Source organism: Miniopterus natalensis, chromosome 17, assembly GCF_054644295.1.
Source record: "Miniopterus natalensis isolate mMinNat1 chromosome 17, mMinNat1.hap1, whole genome shotgun sequence".
Lineage (NCBI taxonomy): Eukaryota > Metazoa > Chordata > Mammalia > Chiroptera > Miniopteridae > Miniopterus > Miniopterus natalensis.
This window is the reverse complement of record NC_142097.1, coordinates 27,256,808-27,283,267: the sequence shown is the minus strand read 5'-3', so window position 1 is coordinate 27,283,267 and position 26,460 is coordinate 27,256,808. Positions and strand designations below refer to the sequence as shown.

The window sequence follows — 26,460 nt, the reverse complement described above, 5'->3', positions numbered from 1 at the left end:
CAACAACTCTTACGTAATGGACAGATAGTTTTCAGTGGAAGGGAATGATTCCCCAGCCCTTAAATTAGCAATACATTTTTCTGCTCTTTGATTATTGTTATCTGGAAAAGTTGCATCCAAAGTGAGAATTATTCCATATTTTAACCTTTGAGCTGGCTGCTAAGGTCTCCTTGGGGACAAGGACACTTTGTAGTTATTTATAACCTGTAGAAAAAGGCAGTAAGTCTGTGAACAGCCAGCACACACTGAGGTATGGGAGTCAGTGAGAGCATTTTGTTAGTTATCCCACTGCTTTCCATGACTTGAGATTCATGTACCTTCTTGTTCATCCTGACTTTGGATGAACCTTACTAGCCAGGCTAGTCCATAAAACTCTATCTTATAACACTTAGATTGAGGAGAAGAAGGAAAAGTAACCATTTCATGTACGAAAGCTTATCTAATTCTCATAATTATTTTAGAGTCTATGCTTGCCTAAGAGATATCTGTAAACCGGGAAGACTTTAAAGGCGCTGACATGCATACATAATACTATACTTGTTTCTGAGTTTTCCTTATATACAACAGTTGCAAGAACAATTCAACTCTTAATAAATATTTGGCTATGGCAGAAAATATGTTCTACATCTTAGCCTGATATAGAAAAAATTTAGTTATGTATCTAGACATGTTTTAAAGATATGTGTATGTGTGTATTTAATGTTAATTATCTTTTCTCTACATGTCAATTTTAAGGGAATCAAGCCCCATGTCAGACAGTATGAAAATTATAGGTCAAATCTAAGTAAATGCTAAAGATCTGCCTCATTTTATCAATATATTGGAATTTTATTTTATAGAATTTAACTTGAAATAACTTAGAGGTCTAGCCTGAATTCCTGACAATTGCTGTAATGGTATGTTCTATAACCGGGATTGACTTATCCTGGAAAATGTGTTTATTACTGTTGTCTTAAGAGTTCAGGAAATTTTCACTTAGCTCTGCAGGCTTCCCTTTTCTCCCAGGTTTTCTTGGATTTTTTTTTAAATCAAAGAATGTAGTTTTGGAATGTATTGAATGAATTCTTTAAAATTGACGTGAGATGAACTGATAATTTTCTTTGTTTAATGTTCCATTGTTTTAAAAGTATGCCTGGGCTTCCTATGCTGTTATTCATTCAGCAGCTCCCAAACTTTAACATTTTAGCTGGAGCTCATTAAGGAAAAATATGATTTCAAAAGACAGTCTATTCAACAATTTCATTGAACAAATGTTTATTGAGTACCTATTTATACCATTAGGCACAGGGGGATTCTCTTCTCTCATTGAACTTAACTTCTAGTGGGAAAGACAATAGACAAATAAGAAAATTAAAACAAGGTAATTTCAGATGGTGGTAATGAAGAAAATAAAATAGGGTAATATGAAGAAAGGAGTGGACTAGAAGTGGGCTTTAGATCGGGTGGTCAGAGAATACCTCTCTGAGGATATTACATTTGATAGAATATCTAAGGAACCAGCTATGAAAAGAACTGAGGGAAGAAAGAGCTTCCCAGGTGGAGGAAAGAGCCTGATGTGTTCACAAAATAGAATTAAAGGTCTGAGTGAGTGATTGACATGGTGATTGAGAAGGGTAAGTGTTAGATGAGGTCAGGGAGGTTCACTGAGGCCTTGGCTGTGATGACAAAAGGTAGATTTTATTCGGATAGCAGTGGAAGCCACCGAAGAATTCCTGTCTTGTCTCTCATAAGGGTCAGATTTATAAGCCATCTCATAACTTAGAAAAATTATTTGTAAATGCTGCTTATTCCTTTAAAATTTTGTTTATTTATTATTTGAAAAGGTAATATGGTCACATAGTTCAAAATTCAGAAAGCACAAAAGGGAATACAGTGGAAATTCTCCTTCCCAACCAAGTATCCAGTTTCCTTCCTTGAAAGTAACCAGTATCCCTAGCTTTACAGGCATATATCTATCTTTAATATGTATATTAAAACAAATATTTTTGCCTCTTTAGAAAGAGCTTCCTCATTCCTTTTTTTAAGCAGTACTTATTACATTGTCTATCTGTATCATAATTTAATCATCCCCTATTGATGGACTTTAGGTTATTTCCATTATTTTGTGATTATAAATAAGTGTTATAGTGAAAAACATTATATACTTATCATATTAAATGTATCAGTAGGATAAATTTCTAGAAGTGGAATTGTTGGATCAAAGGGTATATGCATTTCTTATCCATTCTGATACACATTTCCTTTCATGGAGATTGTAACAATTTATGCTCTAATCAGTGGTTAGAGCATCAGCCCATGCTTAGAAGGGTCTCTCACTCAATACCCAGTCAAGAGCATGTTCTTCTTACCCTGGGCAAGTATTATCAAACATTTTGATCTTTGCCAACTCACTGGGTGAATCAGTGTGCAGTTTAATTTGCATTTATCTTAATATGAATGGGAGTTGAACATATTTTCACATATTTAAGAACCACTGGTATTTACATTTCTGTAAACTATTGGCTGTTCTTTGCCCATTTTTATTTTAGGCTATTGACTTTTTTCTCCTTCATCTTTAGATTCACTTAGTACTAAATATCTCACTTAAAGATTTAAAAAACAAACACAATGTTATATGTCAGGTTATATCTCAATTTTTATAAAAGCTGTTAACTTAAAAAATTATTTTTGTTAACCCTCACATGAGGGTATTTTTCCCATTGCTTTTAAGAGAGAGTGGAAGGAAGGGAGGGAGAGGGAGAAAGAGAGAAACATCAATATGAGAGAGACACGTCAATTGGTTGCCTCCTGCATGTGCCCTAACTGGGGCCGGGAATGGAACCTGCAACCCAGGTACATGCTCTTGACTGGGTATTGAGTGAGAGACCCTTCTAAGCGTGGGCTGATGCTCTAACCACTGAGACATACCGGCCAGGCTTAATTTATAAATTTTATAAAGCATGAACCTGGTAAGGGGATATAAGAGAAACCCAATCTTTCCTTTGCTGATTGAGGTCTCTCTTTGATTGCTCTTAGTTTTATTTTAAGAAGTATTTCTAAATTTTTAAAAAGTGCATTTAGTATTTGGTTAAACTGGATTGAACTGCAAAAAGTTTACCTATAACAAATGTTCAACAGTCATTCAAACCTTGCAACAGAGAAAGTCAGTATGACCTATAATACTCTGTCCTTGGGATAATGAGAAAGAAGTTATTACCTCCTGGGCTGTATGTGATTGAAGACACTGTAACAGAAGAAACACAAATGCTCCTTTGAAGTCACATCAGTTTCGCAGAAATGAGTGTACTCAAATCTTTCTGTAGTTTCTCCCCCACCCCGCCTCTCTCTTGCCATCCCTCCCTTCCTCCCTCCTATAATTGTCAACAATCTTTTCGGCTTCTTCTGTTTTGGAAAATGCAAACGTCTCTCAGGTTTAAAATAGTTATGACATTGGGATTTTTCCTTACTTGGAAACTGTACAAGTCTTTACACCAAAAGAAAAAAAAGTGAGTCTTTTAAAAAGTCCCTAACAAACCATTCTTTGGCAGGAAGCTTTGTTCCCAGCCATCTAACTTGTGCATGTTTGTGTATTATGTTGAACCACATGAAATAGCTGATATTTGGCTATTTTTGGCCTACAGAACAATTACATGGTTCAGTCTAATATATCCACAATCTTATTCCTGTAATTTTAAGGCTCATGGAATAAGGCTAACTCATAGATGTCATGTGTGTGATATGCCTGTTTTAGTTGTTGATTTAAAAAAAAATTTTCTGGATGACTGAATTAGATTGAAGATGGAGGAATGCTTGTAGAGAATAAAAGAAAGGTAAAAAATAACTGCATAAACTCTCTGTGTAAAACTTAATTAGAGAGTGTGCTGGCCAGCTCTGCATATACTACAGGTTAAACTATTGTAATATGTCCCCCTGTTCAGGGAATTTATCTTCTATCCTGAAAGAATCCTGATTATGTAAGAGTTTAGTTCAAATTACTAATTTGTGTTTTCAAAATGAAAGAAATTATAACCAGTCTTTTCCCTCATGTAGAATGAAGTTATACTTAATACTGGATGAAAAACTCACTTTTACCAGGCTGAAATTTGAGAGGGTCAGGCTAGTTTTTTGTTTTGTTTATAAATGTCCAAAAGAACAAATTAATGATTTCATTACATTGCAAATCTAATATACTCAGTACTGTTCAAAGGGCTCTTTTAGAGATATGTGAAAGAAACAAACAGAAAAGTTAATGAGTTTCAATGCAATTGGATAAATGTTTCAGTCATCAAAGTATTTTTGCTGAATGCCTTGTTCCAGGCAGGCTGCTAGGTGGTAAAGGGGATACAAAGAATAGTTGCAAGTTCCTTTTAAGCAACTTAAAGTTTACTTAGAGGGAACAGAAGTGTTCATAAGTCTAATAGAAGACAAGAAAGAAGTGCATTGTATAGGTTCAGTGAAAGCATCTGTGCTAGGAAGCAATTCTGTTAGAGATTGTTATTAGTTGTTAACTGATATTACCTTCATTGGAATTTTAGCAGTATTACAGTCGACAGGTATTTTAAGTATATTTCTCGGAAGAAGTGTAACCTCACAGGTCAGGATTTAATAGAATGAACAGGAAAATAAATGGTGGTATCTAACAGATATATTCAGCCTCAGAGTTGTCAACATACTGGGAAGTTTGCTAAGCTTTGGAGAATAAGTTTCTCATTTGAGAGCTTGGATATTTTTTCTTAATTTGTTTGAAGTCAGGAACAATATACTTTGGTGCTAGTTGTCTCCTACAAAGGTTCTCAAACCATGACCCTCAAATAGACCTCCTCTTTTCTAAAATTGTTTTTCTGCTGAGTATCTGCAGCATTTGGCGTAAAGTGCTAGAGAGTTCGTGTAACACCAGGTTACTTTGCTGGTGAACACTTTGCCCATGGTGCCTGCTATGAGTGAAATTAATTAGACTTGTGCTATCCTCGTCAATTTCCCTCTCAGCAGGTTGTGTGGTTAGAGCTCCTCAGAGCCTAAGGCTGATTCTGCAGTTCTTCTAGCTGCTAGGTTGGACATTTTTTTAAAATTGGAAGAAAGGTGATATTATTAAAAAACAACAAAAGACTTGGCTACAAAATGAGTGAGAAGCAAAAAAGAAAAAAAAATGGCCAAGACCAAAGAAGTTGTTTTTTTTTTCTGGTTGTAATGATGGACCTTTGGTTCAATAGCAACAGTTAATCCATTAAAATAGGATTTTAAATTTGTCTTTTTCTTAGACCTAAAGAATTCTTAAATTGTTCATTGTTAGATAAATTTGAGGTATATTTTAAACTTCAAAATAACTCAAATTAGTATTTATTGTTGTTCAGTATAGAGCTGAGCCTGCACTCCACACCTCCAGAGCCAGATTTCATGCTCTTAACTAACATGTAAAATTCACATCTTTATTGCCAACCTGCCCAAAAGATAGTTTCAAGTAGGAATTTTGAAATTTCATTCTGGCCTCTGCTGGCAATAATGGTAACTGGGATGTGTAAAACTGTTTTAAGTGCATTTACTCATTATTAGACAAACAGTTCTGTGAGAATGTGTTTTCCCTCAAGTGCAAGCCTAGGTGATCATAGGTGATCCAGTGTAGCATTTGGCCTCTTTTCTTGATGTTATCATAAAATCATGAATTTCAGAAGCCAAGGAGGCTCAAATGCAATGTGGTGCTTACTTTGCTAGTTTAAGTGAAATAGCACCTCATGTGTAAGATTGTTAACTCCATCTCCAATTACATGGGACTCTTTAGTTGTAAATGCCTGTAGAGTAGTGTTAAAACCAGTGGGGACTCTGGTAATACCAATGATATTATTTTGTGAGGGTGCAACTAAATCTCAGTTACCCCCCTCCATGATTACTACATACTTGTCAGTGACTATGCATGAGCTGAGTGATTTTGTTGTCGTTCTTACTCATTTATACCTATTTCTCCAAAGGCTTTGAGGCAGTTTCCAAAAGCACTTAACATATTAGAAAACAGTAACCAGTTGAAGGAATTATCGCAAAAGGAATAGCAGCATTAAGTAAGTAATAAACTATCACAGAATGAGCATCTGAATCTATATAGAATGTAGCATATAGAATAATCTATAGTTTCAGGAGCTAGGTCACACATTTGTCTTGGGGCTTCTTGGTAGCCAGGCAAAGAGGGCAATGTGATAAGATTCATATAGTCTGTCCATAGCTAAAAACAAACCAGTATTCAGGAAAGAAATTTCTCCCTTAGGTGTTATAAACCAGACAGAGTGTGATGTAATGGAATACATCCTTACTTTATTCCTACAATTAATACAGTATATTAAAAAATAAAGCAGAACAGTACAAAGAGTAGTACTCACTCAAGTAGTTATCATCCCAAACCCAACGGACATTTGTATTGTCGTATTTGCCTCAGATCATCCTTATTTTAAAAGAAATAGGAGAGGTCAACTTGAAATGTCTTATATTATTTTCCCAGCCTCATTGTTCTCCCTTGGTCTCCCATCATGAATTTGATGCATAGCTTGTCTTTTTTTTCTTACTTTTGCATGCATATAGCTGTAAATATCATCTTAAATTTGTATAAATAATGTACTACACATAACATTGCAAAAGTTGTTTGTTTGTTTTATTAGCATTGTGTTTGATGTCATCTCCATGGTGCTGTAGAGCTAGTTAATTAATTTTAATTCTAAAATATAGCTTTCCATTATATGGAAATAATCCAATTTAATTATCTTCTCCTTTGAATGCACTTTGAGTTTGCTCCTAGTTTTTCACTGTTATAAACAGTGCTACATTGAACACCCTTGTCTATGTCTTCTTGTGCTCATGTGTAGCTTCTATAGGGCAGTGGCTCTCAAAATGTGGTTTCAGGACCAGCATATCAGGATCACCTGGGAACTTTGTTAGAAATTCAAATTCTAAAGCTCATTCCCAACCTCTGGATCAGAAACTCTGAGGGTGGGGCTCAGCAACCAATTTATCAGGTGATTCTAATGCACACTAAAATTTGAGAACCACTATTCTAGTGCAATACTATAGTTAAAAGTAGAATTACTGAGCCTTAGTGTACATATATATTCAACTTCACAAGATGTAGCCAAATCCCCATCCAAAATATACTTTCCCATCAACAGTATATGAGAGTTTCCATATCCCCATGCATGATTTGATTGATTTTTTTTTTTTTCCCCAGCAGGTCTGATAGGTGTTAAAAAGTGGTAGAGTGATTTTTTTTCTTTCTTTGTGAATGATATTTTTGTAGGGTAGCTGGCCTTTTTCTTAATGATTTTTTAGAAACAATTTATATATCAATTCGTATATTAATGAAATTATTCCTCTGTCATGCATTGTAAGCTTTTCTTTTCAGTTTAGTTTAGTTTATGGTACTTAAAATTGTCACCAAATTCATCACTTTTTTGAATGGCCTTGGAAGGGAGAATTTTGAGTTGAATCTGATTGGCTACTGGGACACCCTGCTGAGATGTAGAGTAGTTATTTGAAAATAGTCTGAGGCTTATGAGAGAGGTCAAAGTTAGAGAGATTTGGGAAATATTTTTTATAAAGGCAGAAATTTGACACTGTTGGATGGATAAAATTGTCATGAAAGAGAATGTAGATTGAGAAAATGACTGAGGATTAAACCATGGGGAACAATAGTGAAGGATGAACATTTAATGAAAGAGACTCAAGAGTGATCAGAAAACAGGGCAAGAACAAGGAGAAGAATCTGGAAAATTGTATAGTGATGGGGTGGGTATAAGTGGGGAGTGATCTCTCTGCAGAGGAAGGAACACATCTAAGAAAGGGGTAAATGTTGCCCTTCAAAAGAGCAGCTACCAGTGGGTTGAGGAATGGAAGATTACTCTTCATTAGTTTGTACTGAAGTGTAAGAGAAGATGAGATAGAGAGATAATCAGGTCATTTTCCTTCAGGAGTAGAGTATTTCTGTCCCAAGTGAAGGAGCCAGTGATATAGTTGTGCGTGATGTTCACTTATGCTGTCTCTTCTTCAGGCAGCCTTTTCATAGATGTACTTTATATGCCCATTGAGTAAATTCCTTTGGTAAGATAATATTAAGTATTGTGCAGAGAATTAAAATAGGGTGATATAATTGTAACTAGGAGACTAGATTAGATTAGGTGATTTTCTCTGAGATTAACATTTAAATCTGGAACTCTAAGCAGCCATTTGAATGATACGGGTAGAGAATTCTAGGCAGGAGACAAAGTTTCCAATCTCTGGAAGGTCAAACAGAAATAGGATTGTATGCCATTAACCTAAAACATCCTCTTGCTTCTTGTGTCAACCAGGGTGAAGAGAGAAGAGAAATCTTTGTCCCCTGACATTGGAAATCTCGTCTAACCTTCAAACTGGCGATGTCAAGGGTTCCAAGTCCTCCACCTCCGGCAGAAATGTCGAGTGGCCCTGTAGCTGAGAGCTGGTGCTACACACAGGTAGGTTCTTGTTTTCACCCTATAAATCTTGCGTGTTGGGGGGATTTGTTGGATGAAAGGAATAAGATTTCTTTCTACATTGGGTTCTGCTTTCTCTGGGACATAACTGCCAAATAGCAGATAAAGTATTTGTCAGCTTTCCACTCCTTGGTTCTCCAAGTGGAATCTGAATACCGTGCGCCAGTGTTTTTCACTGGAGGTTGAAAAGGGGGGACTCTTCGAAACTAGATCCACTTACATCCTCCTTGATGGAAATGTGTTCTTCTGTTGGGCAACTCAAAAGGAAACTAGTTTTGAGATTTGCGACCCCAGGTAGTAGCATTAACATCTCAATTGTCAAACACTTCTTTGTACAAAGGCTCATGTTAGGTTTGGCTTTGTCATCTGCTTTCCCAACCCTTTCCATGTTTTTCTCACTTTCCATTCAGTATTTCTCAGAAGCTGAGAAAAGTTATGAAAGCAGTTGGTCATTGTGAGATTTCTTAAAATGTGGATGAGGGACGTAAGGTGAGAAAAAGGCTGAGCCTCCATGCTGGCCAAACAGTGCTATCTTCCTCTGGGATCATGCAGAGGGAGGGAGGGGAAACAATGATCTGATCTTTAGCCTGTTTTTTAGGTCGCCCACTTCTTATTTAATTACTTCCTGGTTTTCTATCAACAGATCAAGGTAGTGAAATTCTCCTACATGTGGACCATCAATAACTTTAGCTTTTGCCGGGAGGAAATGGGTGAAGTCATTAAAAGTTCAACCTTTTCATCAGGAGCCAATGATAAACTGAAATGGTGAGGAAGAATACATCTAGTTGTAAAAATTTTTCTAAAAGTTGCCTCTTTTGCTTGGTTTTATGGGGAGACTGACTAAAATGTAAGATCCTTAGAGACAGGGACTTTGTCCTTATATATTCCCCAGTGCCTAGAACGGTGCCTGGTACATATAGGCGCTTGCTGAGTATATCAGGGATCTGCAAACTCAAATGGCTGTAGGGTAATGTAAATGAGGAAAGAGGGCCAGTGTTGTAAAACATATCCATATCTGGTGTAAGTGTTGACTACTAGCAAACAAATGAGTGTCCTTCTAAAAGGGACAGTGGGTACTGAGATCCAGCTGACTACAGCTATGTGTGAACAAGGGCTTAACCATTGCCAGATTTTCTGATGGTTCAAGAAAAGCAAGAAATCTAGATTTTAACATATAATCTCTTGACTTTTAAGTTGCCTGTTTTTAAAAAAATAATGGAGATTTATTTGCTTATGTAACTGGAATGCCCGGGGTGCACGATGGCTTTGAAGCTTAGTTCAATCCAGCAGCCCAGTGGTTAGATTAAGAACCTCCATCTCTCTCTGCTCTGCCTTGCTCTCCACACTGTTGGAGATCTCAAGTCTAATTTCCCTTGTGGTTGAAGGATAACTTGTATTAGTAATGAACACAACCCACTACCATCCAACAGAAGTTTTTGAACTTCTGAACTAACTGTGTGGCCAAGAATATGTTATACATATACTGATTGGATTAGGTCTCCATTCCCTCCATTAATCCCTGTGGCAATAAATGAGAGTCAGTCCCACCCAAACCATGTGTCCTCTTGAGGAAGACCAGGTAGTTAAGGATGCACTCATGCGTTTACTGCAAAGACCAGAACACATGTCTGTGAACCGCCATTTTTGACCTCTGATAACCCACTGAAAAGTTAAATAGCTCTCCATTTAGTATTTGTTGGCTGTGTACATTAAGCAGTATACTACTAGGTGCTGAGAGAGAATGCTTCTTCTTAGGCATTGTATCTAAATCTACATCTTTAACACAATGTATAGAGATATAAGTGGCACTCCCTAGAGAGGCATTGGATTGGGCCACCTGTTTGCGAGAGGTGTCATAACACTGGCAAGGCCTTAGGGTACATATGGCCTATCTGGTAGAAGCAGTGTCTGAATCACTTGCAGTTCAACTGACATTTACAACTTAACTCATTTGAACCTGTTCTGTCTGAATTTTGTTTTGATTCATTGGTAACAGATTGGCATCTCTGACTGTATAGCTTGGAGCTATACCCTGGGAGTTTACTTTTATCTGTGCTTCCTCCATACTGTCTCCTTGATTTTAATCTTATAATATTATTGCCAGATTGATAAAGTATCTATGAAAGATTAGGTACTATTCACATATTTCTCTCAAATACTTTTTCTCCCCCAAGGTGATATTAAAGGGCTTATTGACACTTTTTTGTTCATGGTTTCACCACAGTCCCAACAAAATTAGGGGCTGCCTCTCCTGAGATTGAGGATTAGAATAGCCTGACTTTTAAAATATTTTAGGGAGAAAAGGAATGATTTAGGAAATTATGAGGAAAGAGGCAAAGATGTAAGGGATGTGTTGTCAGATTCTAGAATGCGCCTTTATTTTTTTGTTTACTTTTAAAAAGTGGACTCAGGTTGCTCTAGAAAAGTGGTTCCAAAGTAGTCATTCTACTGAATCAGAATTTCCTGATTATGGGGCCTGAGATTGTTTGTTTGTTTGTTTTTAAAACATCTCCCTCTCTTGATTCTGATGTTCTAGTTCTCTTCTATCCCTTCTCCAGCCTATAAGCATGGATGTTTTCAACACTTTTTTTTTTCTATCTGTTTTGGGCAGGTGTTTGAGAGTAAACCCAAAAGGGCTAGATGAAGAAAGCAAAGATTACCTGTCACTTTACCTGTTACTGGTCAGCTGTCCAAAGAGTGAAGTTCGGGCAAAATTCAAATTCTCCATCCTGAATGCCAAGGGAGAAGAAACCAAAGCTATGGGTAAATGTTCTCTTCTTTGTTCGATTCTTAATTTTCACATCCAGCAACTTGATACACTGACAAGTTGTAGATTTGATCTGGTTTTTTGAGTAACCCTAAATATGACTTTTTTTTCACCTCAGAGAGTCAACGGGCATATAGGTTTGTGCAAGGCAAAGACTGGGGATTCAAAAAATTCATCCGTAGAGATTTTCTCTTGGATGAAGCCAACGGGCTTCTCCCTGATGACAAGCTTACCCTCTTCTGTGAGGTGAGTGCTTCTACCCCGCTGTGAGACTAGCAGTTCCCAGGCCTGATCAGTATTGGCAGATTTAATTGTATTGTATCAGGGATGGAGAGTGAGAAGAACCCCTGAGTGGGGTGGTGCTAGCAAACGTTATTTATGTGACTGAAACTGCCATGATTTCAAGGTTGTCGGGCATCTCAGCTTTCCACTTGTTCCTATTCTTAAAAACAAAGATTGTGTACAATCTTGGTATTTATGATTTTTTAATTGCTTTGGTCAGGATTTTGGCTTTTTTGTTGTGGGTTTTTTCAGATAGCATTTGGAAAGACTGTCACTTCAAGCTGAGCATACTGGCCAGCAAGTACATAATTTGTTCCTTAAACATTATGGCGTCTCCTTGAGCATGAAGTCCACATATGTTTGACTATAGATCGCTTTTCTTTTCTGCTCTTTGAACCAGATGACTTATCAGGAGTTGAATGTCTTTGGTTTGTCTTGCTAGAGTAATTGTGAAATAGGAAGGTGAGAACCCTCTTTTCTAGCGTGAAGGTTATGTAAAGCTCTCTAACTCCTATTAGCTGAGAGTTAACTGTAGTCAGCTCGGAGAGGCCTTCTCTCAGAAACCAACAACCTAAGAGCCTTTCTTAGGTTTATAAGAGAAGCCTCGAAGTAAAATTCCAAAACTGAGAGTGAGTTGGAAAGTGGTTTTGTTAATGAATATATACTAATAAGTTATTTCATGCTGTTATCAGTACATTTAGAAATATTCTTAAGCTTACGTGTAATAAATGAATAAAACTGAAGACATCAGTATTTCCTGTACATTGTATGGTCAAGGAAACACTTCCTGAGCAGCACCATTTGATGAAAATGACCATGGGGAGGGTGCAGGCAATTTCCCTGCAATTGTTCTGTCAGATAATAGGCTCATACTGTGAGTTAATGACAGTTCCAAAAACATGTCACCACCTGTGTAGCCTGGAAGGGTGTCCCTTAGGAATCTCGCCCTTTTGTAGAAGAGGACTGGCCAGTAGTAGCCTGCTTCTGTTCTGAGTCACAGCTCATTGGTTATTTCCAGACTAGTTCCTGGTTGTTGGGAAATTCTGGAAGTCTAGTTTATTAAAATACCACACTGAATACATAAAATGCAGTTTGCATAATAGTTACCTTCTCTCCTTTTAAATTTCTAAATAAAAGAAGGAAATACTAACATGATGACATCTAGATAAATGCAGAATTTATTTTAGTTGTATTTTGTCTGATGAACTTGAAATTTGAATTCCATGTAAATCTAACTAGGTACACACTCAGTTGCCCAAGCAAGAAATGAAAACTATTAGGTGGTTTTGTGTGAGGTTAGATGTTATATAAACAGACCATTAATTTCATTTTCACCTATCTGAAAGACCTAAATCTCAGAAAAATTTAAAAATAGTGGGAAATTCTAATTCCTGTTGGGAATCAAAGCCCATCTTAACTGTTCTCTGAAGAAAGATTTCTCCTCTAAATGTTGCATCTGGTGTTTTAGGCAGTGCCGTAACCTTTATTGCAGTATTTCCAAGTCCACAGTGGGTCCAGCCTTTTCTCATGCTTCCCCCTTCTCCAGTCCGCTCCGACCCCTGTATTGACATTCTTGATTTGGAAACCAATTGTTCTGCCCTCACTTGGCAGTCTCTCATCCTGTGGTTAAAGACTGAGGCACTCTCTCCCCCTTCGCTTCCCTGTATAAAATCTCTTAGGAGAAATTCTGTGGTTAAGTTTAGATTTGCCTTACTGACTTAGAAGGGAAGTGAGATGACACTTTGGAAGTGAGGAGATGTTGAACAGGGAAACGTCTGCTGGGTTCTGCTGATGCCATCGGTTTCTTACCATTGGACCAGGTATGCCATCTGTTCCTCTCACACTTCTCTGTTGGCCACAGGTGCTGAGTGTTGCTTCTCATACTTGGGCTTGTGCCTAGTGAGACTTGTTTTTGTTCCAAGGCTCTCTGTGGACTTAGTAGCATTCAGCATTGCAAGACAGTTGCATGGGGAGGGGGGGAGTGTTGGATGTGTGGGTTTTAAAAATGTATGCAGCTCATCTGAGTTCTTAGTGCTTTACAAAGCTGGATCATTCTTTGGTGCAAGTTCTGTCCCTTTGACCTCTTGCTCCCTTTTATCAATGGAAAATATATGTACAAGTTTATTTTAGTTCATATTTATATTTTAATTTAGTTTATTATAGGTTTAGTTAGTATTTTATTATTTAGAGGCTTTTATGAAGTTGATGTCCACATACAAATTTAGATTATGAATACTCCACTGCTCCATTCCTCATTCAGCCTCTGGCCCAGACACATCTGTCCTGTCATGATGCAATAAGTATAGTTGTTCCGTGAATTTTTTTTTGTTATGTTCCCAGAAGCCACAAGAAGGAATATATCCTAAAGTGCAAGACTGAGAATCACACATTTGTTTGTTTGGGCTTCGTTTTAGTAATATTACTTTTAATGAATATTTAAATGAAATTAGATTGCAAACTCTGAAAATGCCAAATGGATGGCCTTGTTTATAATGTGCCGCACTGGGTTCACTTTAAATTTTCAGTGATGTTTTTGTCTATTAGGAAATGTAGCGATTCTTCCAAGTTGATATTGCTTAGTTAATGTATTTGGAAGCATTTTCAAAGCATTCCTTGAATTGTCTCTTTTCACAATCCTTTGAGCTTGGTTAGTTCTATTATCTTCATTTCTTGTTGTTGGGGAGAGAAGAAGTGCCTAGGGAGGTCAGGTAATTTTTTTCCTACCATTGTGCAGCAAATTAGTGTCAGCTCTCCATTTTCTGTCTCTAGTCTGCTGTGCCACGCTAAGTGGAGCTGAATGCCATTTACCCAGGGAAACATGGGCTCTACCAAGTTTTCTTCACAGAGAGTATTTATTTTGGTAATGAAACAGAATCAAGACAGCTTTACACTTTTAATAATTTGGATGGCAGAAAATCTACTTGAAATGTTTTAGCTTCTGTTGACCCTTCTCTCCATTTCTTTATATTGAAAACATGTAGCTGTTAGCAATGAAGATGCACATATTCCACCATCATTGTATATGCCTTCAATATACAATGAAGATTTCAGCGTTTTTTTGTAACGTTGTAATTAAAGTTGAAATATGAAGTATCTAGTAGTCTTAACTCTTAAAACATTCCTGTCCTTCTCAAACATAAAATATCCCCTCATTGACTGGGAATATGATTTTAGCCAAATTTTAAATATGTGAATCTATTCATTTTTTTCCTTTTTATTATTTTATTAATGGATTATTTGCATATATTAGTTAAACTATAAGAAAATGCCAATTTGAGTGTTTTTGTCCTACAAAAATGGTGATTTAATATGTAACATTATTATAGGTTATAAAATATGATAATGTAGTAAACCTACAATCCAACCCACCGGTAACGTGTAATTCACCTGAAGGTTTTCCCTTATCCCTTTGACCATTGTCTTCCCCCATCAGGAGATAATAAATAGCTATTTTGATTTGTATGTCATCATCCTCTCATTTATTATTTGTATGCCTGAATAATATATTGTTTACATTTGATTGGTTTTTGAGCTTTATAAAATTGGTGTCAGAATGTATGTAGTCATCTAGGACTTCCTCTTTTCACATTATGTTTCTAAAATTTATATTGTGGATGTAACTACAGTTCATTCATTTTTACTGCTGTATAATAGTTGTGTGAATATGCAATAGTTTATTCTCTTGTTGATGGACATTTAAATTGTTGCTAGTCTTTTGATTAGAAATAGTGCTGCTGCCCAGCCGGTGTAGTTCAGTGGTTGAGCGTCAACCCATGAATCAGGAAGTCACTGTTCAATTCCTGGTCACAACACATACCCAGGTTTTGGGCTTGATCCCCAGTAGGGGTTGTGCAGGAGGCAGCTGATCAATGACTCTCTCATCATTGATGTTTCTCTCTCCCTCTTCCTTCTCTCTGAAGTCAATAAAAACATATTTAAAAAAGAAAAAAGAAATAGTGCTGCTGCTATAAACAATTTATATGAAGAGTCTTTTTTCCCCCTCAAATGTTTTAATTATATAGAAGTTTAAAAGTATATTTCCATTGGTTTTGACTTTTTATGTTTAGGTAAAATGTATAAAAATCGGCACAATCTTTAGTCTTTTATGAAATTTTCTTTTTTAAGAAAAGGAATTGCCTTTAAAAGTGAGGCCCTTTTACAACTTGAAATTTAGAGGGTTATACAGCCTTCCTGAGACATTTTCATGCAGTCATTTGTAAGACGACATAAATGTCACAATCACGTCATCTTCATAGCTGTAATTCTGAATGAGTCTCCATAGTCAACTTTATAGGCATTAAAAAAAAAATCTTTAGTTTTTCTCAAAATGGTTTCATTTTAGCAGCATCATTTGCAGAGGAAAACAATCCCTTTCTAAGTTAAAAGTTTGGGCTCTGAAGACTCATTTGTGAATGCCATTTAAAATTTATTTTTAATTAAGCATATTTAATGTTAGTAAGAGGTGCCAGACATTCAGAGCTCTGGAGACTCCAGGCATCCATATATCTGCGGAACAAGTCTGGCTCAGACAGTAAAGGTACATTCTCCTTCCTGCTGCGTTTCTGTCTGTGTCTAGAGAGAGGAATTGTCCCTGTGAGAAGAATCACAGTTTTGGGGTCCCACTCATTACCAAGCATGCATCTAACCAGCAGAGGGTCCACTGGTAACCATAGTCTGAAATTTACCTTATCTCTTGCCAGTTCATTTTACCCAGTCTAGTAAATTGCCATCAAGTGTTAATGACTTTGGGCTCCTGTCAGCCTGGTTTAATTCAAGCTTAGGACTTAGTGCCAAAAGCATTCTCCATTCCCTTCATTGATCATCCCAAGAGATTCCTGCCTTTTTCTAAGAGGAAGTTGGATTTACTTGGTTTTTTTCTTTAATAAAAAAAAAAAAAATCAGTGGTATTTTGAAGCTATAACTGGAAACAGGCAACTTCTACTTTTGATATTAATATTATATCAGGGAAGTAAGGATGTTAATATGAGAGAATGGCTGAACCAAATTAGAGATCTTACACAGGACAAGAAAGAATCTCTGTGTAGTAGTTCATGCTGGGTCTCAGGCTATTAAAATAATGTTATAATCTGGCTCTGATAAATGTGCTGCTAATGCTAAGCACATTCATAATTGATTAACTTGGCTGCTTCATTGCTCAAGACTATAACAGCTCATTTCAAACAAATGAATAAATTTCTTGACCCTATAATAAATATCTCACTCCTGCACAGAAGGGATTACGGGTCATTTGGATGGGGCATTAACTTTGCCTCAGGGTTTATGACTGCATTTAAGGGATGACTTCTGTTTTGAAGGTTAAAAGAAATTTGGGTCATTTAGAATGTTCCTAAGCTGCCTTTCTCATCTAACTCATAGGAATAGCAAGAGTGGGTAGCTGATGCTGAGGTTTACGAATTTTGCTTTGATTTTAACATTTCTAACCTAATATGATGTAGGAGGCAAAGCATAGCAGTGGTTGTTAGGCAGAAGACTGATCTGCTGGGTCTTATCTTCAGTTTGGTAACTTATGTTTACCTTATAATATTATATGATTTATAAATTCTTATATTTGGTATACTAACAAACTTATCTGACTTTCACTGACCCATCTAGAAATTACCTTGTTGTTTTTTAAATCTAAACTGAACTGTTAATTCACCTGGTTAAAACATGCTGCTGCTGAAGCCATGTGGCATGTTGGATCCCTCTTTAAACCTGTTCTCATCATTCTGTTCCAAAGCTATAAGGGCATGTCTAGCGGGGGCCAGCCATCTTGCATATCATTGTCACAGATGACTGAGTAAGGGTATAAGTGGTGTGAGATACCCACTCAGTTATCACTACTAGAAGCCCAGTCCTGTTCATTAAAGTAACATTTGTGAGGAACTACCAATTATTTATCAGGCCCTATGGAAGCTGCATTTTATTTTCATGTTCCAGACCTAACTAAAGTAAGTGAAGTGCTTTTTAGGCATACTAGATTTTTCTCTCTAAAGAGTTTAAGTGGTAGTTTCTATAGGAGTTCTTTGTATTTAACCTTTCCCTTAAGGCAGGATAAGGTCAGTACTTGAAGTTTAACAGTTGTTTCTGTCAGTTTTTTCCCTCTGATGGCTTTGCCCAGGTTTTCAGGGATGGGGGGTGGAGCTTATTAGAAGTTGGAGGAGAAGGAGATATGTGGGGCTCTCTCCCCATTTTCTTGAGATGATGTAGACTAAGTATGATTGTGATAGATAGGAAATTACTTGATCCACAGGATAAAGCTTTGATTTGTGGAGGTGATTTCAAGAGAATATGACTAACTTTGTAGTATCTGAATGTACTATAGCAACAAGGTAAAAATCATCTCTCTCCCTGCTGGGAAGGAAATTCCTGGTAACAAAAGCTTTGGACTGTGTTTGCTTGTCTTCACAGGTGAGTGTGGTGCAAGATTCCGTCAACATTTCTGGCCAGAATACCATGAATATGGTGAAGGTTCCCGAGTGCCGGTTGGCCGATGAGTTAGGAGGACTGTGGGAGAATTCCCGGTTCACAGACTGTTGTTTGTGTGTTGCTGGCCAGGAATTCCAGGCTCACAAAGCTATCTTAGCAGGTTAGTATTTATTCGTGGGGAGTGTTAGTTTTGGTGAAACAAGGAAAAACAGTGGCAGCATAATCACCTTTTGAATAACTTCAAGCTTTTAAACTAGTGCAAAAAAATTGCAACTAAATATATTTTAATATTGTGGTGACATTAGTTGTCATAACCAAAAAGGCAACTCTCCATAAAAATGGTATTTCTGTTCTTCCTCTGTAGTGGACTTAGGCCACCATTTTCCAGGAATGGATGATGATATGTATTGAATGCCTTTGCACCTAGAAAACAGATGTCAAGACACTGGTTAAGATCAGGTACTGGTCCCTAGACAGGGACTTAGGATGTAACAGAGAGAATTCTGGACTCAGGACTAAACTACCATCTAGCTAAGTCACCAACCCTGGAGGTCTTAGCCTTGTCTTTTATATAAACATATTAGAAGAATGAGAATGTTGCTGGTGACATGGAGGATCGGGTCTTATTGTAATAATAGACCTCTTGTCTTTAAGACTAGAAAGACTGACACAGGAGGAGCTGATAAGGCAGGGCTGACTTCACCTCACGTGAAAGCATAGCAGTCAGCCACAAACTTCTATTCAGGCCATAGGACATAAACGGAAATAGCATGAACCTTCAGGCAACAGATTTCTTACCAAGACCCTCTGCTGTATTATACTACAATATACACCTGGCAAAACCTCAGTCTGGCTCAATCTAATCATCTTTCTCTTCCCCCTCTCAACTAGATATTACCATGTATTGCTAAAGAAAGTCATCAACTCTTAGGTTAACGCACTCCATACTCAGCTAGGCCCTCAGCACTGCCACGAACTCTTTCTACAGTTAGCTCCATTTCTTTTTCTCAGCAATAGGTACTTCAAACCTTTACCACTCTCCTTTAATCTCCAACTCCTAAAAGACGACCTTGCTACTTCTTCCAAAAGAAAATTGAGACTCTTCCCCTTAGCTCTTGCCCCTCACTTTCCCTGCATTTTCCCTGCATTCTCAGTGGAAGGGGTGTTCTTCCTTGTGTCCAGAGCCAACTGTACTTTCTACTTCTGTCCTGTTTCATATCCCATACTGCCTTCTCAGAAGCCTTACTCTGCCACTTTTACCTTGTTATCTGGTATCTTCACCATCTCTCTTTCTCCTGTTGCCTGTTTACCCTCCACCTGTAAACAGGCTCAGGCTTCTCCATCTAGTTATTGTCTTTCTCTCTTTTTTTCAGAGCTAAATTTCTTAAGTTAGCACACTCAGTGTCTCTACTTCTTTCTTCCCACTTATCCTCAGTTCACCTTCATGCAATGAAAGCAGTTTTCCAAAGTTATATGACCTGCTAGTTCTTAAATTTGAGGAACTCTTTAGTTCATATATTATTTGATTCCTTTCTTCTGGTTTTCTTCTGGTTCTCTGGCTACTTCTAATGTGTAGCCATCCCTTTAAAATTGGTCCCTCAGCTTTCTTTTCACTCTACTTACTCTCCCAGGGTGATTTTATTCTCATCAGCTTCTGTCTATTCACTGTAGACCCTCTAAGCATATCACTGCTTTGGAACCTCCCCTTTTTATTAAAAACACCAGCCCTTTAGTATTCAACTTCTGTAATGTGTTTATTTAGTACCTTTTAGTCTGTAGCCCTTCTTAGATAAGAACAATGAGAATTAATATCCTTTGGAATAGATTGAAACGTTGAGGCTCAGAGGGTTAAGTGATTTGCCCAAGATTATGTGGTTAAAATATGGCAGATCTAAAATTAACGAAATGTCAGAGGGAAGGGGGAGAGGGGATGGAGGGGGAGAGAGTAACCAAAGAATTTATATGCATATATGCACAACCCAAGGACACGGACAATGGTGGGGAGAGGGACTGGGGAGGGGGAAAGAACAGGGGGGAAAGGGTCATTGGGGAGAAAAAGGGACATCTGTAATACTTTAAACAAAAATAAAAATTATTAAAAAAATAAAAATAAATAAAATAAAATTAGTCCTTTCTGACATAAACTGTAGATCAAAGTTCCAGTTACCTGTTAGCTCAGAGTCTTACTGTATATTCCATCTGTTCTTCCTCTCTTAGGTAGAAATTGGTAGTCTCAACTTTCACCAAAATCCCTGATTTACTGGACCACATGATAAAATTTGAGTTCTTAGCCATTTTATTACTTTCATGGTTGAAATTAAGTTTACTTATTATTTATAATGTTTATTAGACTAGAATTGGGCATGACTTAGAACACTGTTTCTCAACCTTTTTTCATTATTCCCACCCCTAAGGAAAAAAATTAAATTATCCCTAATGAGAGACATTGAATACTAAGGAATAAGATTTTGTTGGGTAGGGTTGAGCTTTGAAGGGCCACAAATGATTGCAATATCTAAGATTTTTTTTGCTTCTTTGGGTTGTTATCTCTGTTGAGAATGTAAGACTTGAAGGAACAGAAAACCTGCCATAAACAAGCATGCTTTTCATCTAGTTAATGGATGCCATTGAACCCTGTTCTTGACCTCCTTGCTGTGTGATCCCTGGAGGTGGAGAGAGTAGGTGTCATTGTTCCAGGCAAAAAATCTAGGTATCAGGATATCCTGCTTAGACCCTAAAGACCTCCCATTTGAACCCCAAATCTACCCAGAGAATATCATTGTCATCCAACATAGGTAATTTGAGTAATTTCCTTAAAATATGAATGGTTGTTGCCCTGGCCAGTTGCTCAGTGGTTAAAGCATTGGCCTGCGCACTAAAATGTCATAGGTTTGATTCCGGTCAAGGGCACCTAGGTTGCAGATTTGCTCCCTGCTCCAAGTTGGGGCATGTTCAGGAGGAAGCCAGTCAATGTGTCTCTCTCACATCAGTGTTTCTTTCTCTCTGTCTCCCTTCCACTCTCTCTGAAAAGCAATGGAAAAAATATTCTCTGGAGAGGATTTAAAAAAAAAATTTTTTAAATATGAATGGTTGGAATCGAGCTAATAAATTACTTTGAAAGTAGCAATTTCTTTTTTCCCTATGCATTATAATTATTCACTTATTGGTATAAGAAGAAAGGAATTTTATAATTCTGGTATAATTGACCCTTTCCTATATCAGAGAAGAAAATGTCCTCTTCTACATAACAGAAGAACCAAGCGATTATAATGTGATAACTACATTTGTCTCTGTTGCCTTTCACTTTCTAGCTCGTTCTCCAGTTTTTAGTGCCATGTTTGAACATGAAATGGAGGAGAGCAAAAAGGTATGTATCAGAATAAAAATATGTCTTTTAGCTAGGTGACTAGATTCAGATGATTTTTCCAATTTGGCAGTGAATTTATTTTCCTACTTATTTTTTCCTTACTGTGTTACTGAAATGTACAAATTCCATGAACAGATACTTTCTGAGAGCAGAGAGAGGTGGTCCAGAAGGATTCTAGGTACATCAGACTCTCTCTCTCCCAGGCAAATTATCGAAAGTGTTTGAGGTGAGGGTATTAGACATGTGTCTCTACTCAAGAAAAGAAAGGTGAAAAATGAAAGATAATACTTGTCTTGCTGTTGTATTTGAGAAAACAAAGGTGGTACATATGACAGAGAAAGGCTATTATAATCAAATACGGCAAAGAACAGTTTTCCATTCGTGTTAGGTTTTAAATGATACAGGATTCTCTCCTCACCAGAGCTTAAAATCATGAAAATTGTTTAGGGAATTTGTTCTGTTGGAATGTTTTTCACTTCTGGTTTTTCTGGCATAGAATCGGGTTGAAATCAATGATGTGGAGCCTGAAGTTTTTAAGGAAATGATGTGCTTCATTTACACGGGGAAGGCTCCAAACCTGGACAAAATGGCTGATGATTTGCTGGCAGCTGCTGACAAGGTGAGATAGGAATAGAAAAATAATCATAAGACTAGGAGTTTCTGTGACCTCTTGAGTTTCACAACTGGGCTTCTATGCTGTATTGTGGGTAAAATGAGCATATATCTTAGTTTGGCTGGAGAGTCCTGGTTTACACTTGTGTTATAGCACAATTATTGATAGCACCCTTTTTATTTTCAAAAGTATCCTGCTTTGAATGGTAAATTACATATGGCCACTCTACCTGTGGGAAAGAAGAATAAGCTTGCCATTTACCTCTCTTCCCAATCTCAGATTTAACCATAGTGATATTAAAGACTCAGATAATGCTAACATTTGGATTTATAATTTGGCTTTATAATTTATAAAATGTTCTTGAATTCATTAACTTTTATTTAAACTTTTTCAATAAGGGAATAATCTTTTAACAGTGTCCTGGTTAGCATTTTTAAGTAATTATTGAAATATTCTAAATTATAAGATGGTTAATAGCTCTTTGGGGAAAAAAGAGATGCTACTAGAGTAAATGTATACTTTCATTGTAAGATACATTTTGATTTGAGAAATGTTACAGTATGAAAATAAAAACGTGGATCTTAACAAGGAAATATGGTGATTACCTAAAACAGTCGACCAGTGATTCCCAAAATAAACTTGAGGGGAAAGGTTAATGAAACACTGAGTTTAACCAAGTCAAATGGGGGGTTTTGTATTGCTATTTTATTGCAGGATTTCTCAGAACCTTTAGTATGTTCATGTGCACTGTGAGTTTTCTGAAAAGGAATATGATAGCATTTCTCCAATTTAGTTTTCCTCAAGGATCACCCCCAGGATTAGTGTTCCCCAAAACACACTTTGGGAAACTGACTTTCATTGTGTAAATACATCAAAGAGAGCTCAGTGACCTGCCATCCAAGGCCCTGTGGTCTAAGGAAGCATGATGGGTGTGTGTGTGTGATTACTATTTATCCTGCAGAAGCTTTTCTTGTGTTGGGAAGGAGGGTTGAAGCAAGGGTGTCAAGGGGCTTAAACCTGGCCAGTAGTAGACCTATGAGAAGGATGGTTCTCTGCTGGCAGTGCCTCGTCTTTCTGCCAGGATGCTGCAGCAGCCATCTGAGGCAAGGCTGGCTCTGACTCTAACGAAAGGGCACTAGAGCCGTTTCAGGATTTGCTCATGGGAATAATCTTCTACCTTCCTTTGCACCCCTGAGAACAGAGGAAAGTACCTGTGTTTACAGTGGAGGTTTTATCTTTATTGATTAGCTCTTTGGAGTGTTTGTAGGGGATAAGGCATGTAAAGCCAATCAATGCTACAGATGAAAAGGATTGAATAATAGCTAGCTGTATCCTGCTTATTACCTTGCAAGATTTTATCAGTACAGTTAAGCAATGCGAACATCCCATACCCTCCATTCTAGCTCAGTTCTGACCAAAGGAAACTTGCTTCTAGTGGAGAAAGTAAGAAAATACACATTGTGAGCTCAGGGGAAGTTGGAGACACATAGCCCAATGCCTGCTTTTTATAGACATGAATTTATAGTGATTCTGACTCATCTGCCCTCTGATTTTCAATGAGTCGGGTCTCTTGTGTTTATACAACCAGGCATTTATCTTCCTCTCATCCTCTAGCTCCCATGAGGGTGAGTAGTATCGAAAGGCCCACTTTTTAGACAGAAATACTAAGGCTCAGAGTTATATATTCTCAGAGCCAAGGTTAGACATCTGTTGTCCCTGGGTTTTCATTTCTATTCCTCAGCCAGAGAACCTGCTGGGAACCTACTGTAAGTGCACAGGGCATGGGGATCAGCCTGAAGTGACATTCTAAGGATGGTATTTTCAGTACAGTATGTTAGCTTATGATTTTAAAAGCTAAAGCAGTTGAGTCACTGCAGTGCTTTAAATTTATGAATGAGAAGTAACTAAAGGGTATGTTTTCAAATTCCATTCAGAATTTCCAATTAGACACACTCCTCCAAACTTATTTGAAAGTTATTCTTACCTTTATACCTCTTTGTGAGCTTCAGGAAAACAGAATAAGAAATCTTTCATGGAAGGATCTAAACATCTAGAATTTACCCAAGAGGCTGGAACAGCTTCTTCTGAGCTTTTCCAGTCTCCTGGGGACATGTGTAATTAGACCAAAAACAAAACAAAACACGTTGGCCAGGCCTGGGAGACACAATTTCAATCTCTCGGGTAAGTACTGCCATTAGGCAGGTTTTTCAGAAGTATAATTAAGAAAAAACTTTGTCCCCCAAGGGGCAAAAGTGGCTACTTTTGTCTAATTATGCAGTAAAAGTCCTTTTAAAAGAATGTATTGAGAAAGGATAATAGAAATATTCTGTGCAGTACTGTGTAAAAACTGAACATTTACTCAACCTTTTCTAGCCTTTTAAAACAAAAACCTAATTTCTTGCTTGTCTAATGTCATTCTTGTTTTCCATGGAAACTGTTTTCCAGTTACTCAAATGTAAAAAATTAAAGCTGCACCAAAACCAATAAAACTCTCTTTTTGCTGCAGGAGATCACAGTGCCAGCAGATATGCCTCCTCACCCAAAATTCATAAAAATAAAGTTGTCCTGGTTTGATTGTCATGATTCCGCTTGGAGGAGTGTTGTGTCAGTTGAGTTCTGAGGCCCCTTGAGATGGGGCCTGTATGGAGACTGGATACCCTCAACCAAACCCCTTTCTTGTGAGCTGATTAATGCCATTTTATTTTGTGCCTCCTTTTATCCCTTCCTCCTCCTCCTCCTTGAAGTTCCTCAGTAAGTTCATAATCTCATATTTGAGAGCAAGGAGTACAGTTGCCTCAAAACAAATCAACTAAGTCAGATGTGCCCAGTATTAACCTAGACTTTCATTTACAAAACATTGATACCCTTTACTTGGAAAAGAGGAAGTTTTTAGACTGAAACTGGACCCAGGGTCTTTATTGCTTTATTCTTCTACCCTGAGAATCTTAACCTCAACCCTAGTAAAGTAGGACTCCATTATCCTTCTCTATTTAAAAGGACGCTGTGTTTGGCCCTCATTCAGGAACAACTGGTGGCAGAGATGCTGGTGAAAGTCACCACAGGGCTCCTTTCCACAGCCCAATGGGCAGTCGGGATACCCTGCTGGGCTGGTGACAATGCTTAAGTAGAAAGGACTGTCCTTCACCCTAGTGTGGCTCTAATAAAAGGATTGCAGAAGTTTAAAATGTAGTGTCCCTGGTGACATGAAGCAGAATAATGCCTCCTTGTAAGGGTAGGTGGTGATGGTTTAAGAAACACTTTAATCGTACCTGGGACAGGGTAAACTTGAGGATGTCGGTCTACTTCATAATTGCCGTTTTTCTCATAGGAAGACTGTAGAACTTGAATGGTAGGTATGCAGGTTATTTAGCTGTCTTCACTTCAGCCTTTGGAGTATGGTTATATTTTATAATTGCAGTGGTAGCCTTCTCACAGTCTGCAGTTTTGTTCAGGTACATTACATAATGGTACAGCTGCAGAATAAGCTTCCGTAGCGTCAGCCCAGAGCGATTCCTGCTCTGACAGCGGTGCTTGTGTTTTACAGTATGCCCTGGAGCGTTTAAAGGTCATGTGTGAGGATGCCCTCTGCAGCAACCTCTCCGTGGAGAACGCCGCAGAAATTCTCATCTTGGCTGACCTCCACAGTGCAGATCAATTGAAAACTCAGGCAGTGGATTTCATCAACTAGTGAGTTGGCATCTTCAAAGTTCTTCTTTCAGGGTAGTTGGGATAGCTAGAGAAATGAGAAAGACTTTGAATTAGTGAATAAAATAGACGAGAAGCTTCATTAACCTTTTAGTAGTAAGTATAATGTTTTCATCTTTTCCTTCATCTTGAGAGTGTGGAAGATGGTTTTGCTTTCATGGGTCTAATTTGATTGCTGAGTGAGGTGTTTTACTTCCTCGTAGTGATCAGATTGATGAAAATGATAATGTGCTGGCCAAAAAAAGCTGTGTTCCCCAAATGATAGCATCTTTACTTCACATTCACTGGCTTGATAAAAGGCATGTAGATCTCTGATGAACAGAAGCATGTTTTTATGAGTTACTAAAATATATCTAATGGTCCATCGTGGGATGGGGAAAAGAGAAGGGATCATCAGTAGATGAGGTTGTTAAATCCTTTTTTGAGAAAGAAATGTTCATTCCAGAAGATCTATTCCTTCAACCTGAAATGATAAATGACCTGGCCATATTACTTTCTGAAATAATTCTCAGTAGGGCATCTTCTGCTCCCTTGCCTGATGGGGAATAACAGTTGGAGAAGCCCAAGGAAGAGGAGCGGGCCTTATAAAGCCCTCACGACAGCATTTCTGGGGTGAGGCGGGTCTAAGAGTTTGCCAGGTAAATAGTGAACATTATTCAACACGGAAAATGCCCCCAAACAGGAAACGATGCCCTCACAGTCTGTAAGATTGTTTTGAAGGAGTTACCGATTGAGGCAAAAGAGGGAGGAGACCACGAAATGTTGGTCCGAGTTAGTGCTCAGTCTATGCTGGACACTTGCTTGGTGCTTTATAGATTGAACCATTCAACACAGT

The 26,460-nt window shown here is 37.6% G+C and overlaps 1 protein-coding gene across 5 annotated transcripts in view; it reads left to right on the top strand.

Annotated features, from left to right (window-relative positions):
- Positions 1-26,460, top strand: part of SPOP (speckle type BTB/POZ protein) — a 61,898-nt gene that overhangs the window by 33,600 nt on the left and 1,838 nt on the right. For all 5 annotated transcript variants that reach the window (XM_087826179.1, XM_087826177.1, XM_087826178.1 and 2 more), the window contains 8 exons: positions 8,301-8,444; positions 9,106-9,227; positions 11,074-11,225; positions 11,348-11,475; positions 17,923-18,100; positions 21,252-21,307; positions 21,804-21,926; positions 25,465-25,607. In XM_087826179.1, coding sequence (XP_087682305.1) covers positions 8,367-8,444; positions 9,106-9,227; positions 11,074-11,225; positions 11,348-11,475; positions 17,923-18,100; positions 21,252-21,307; positions 21,804-21,926; positions 25,465-25,607 — 980 coding nt within the window. In that variant the 5' untranslated portion in view covers positions 8,301-8,366. The remainder of the gene's footprint in view (positions 1-8,300; positions 8,445-9,105; positions 9,228-11,073; positions 11,226-11,347; positions 11,476-17,922; positions 18,101-21,251; positions 21,308-21,803; positions 21,927-25,464; positions 25,608-26,460) is intronic.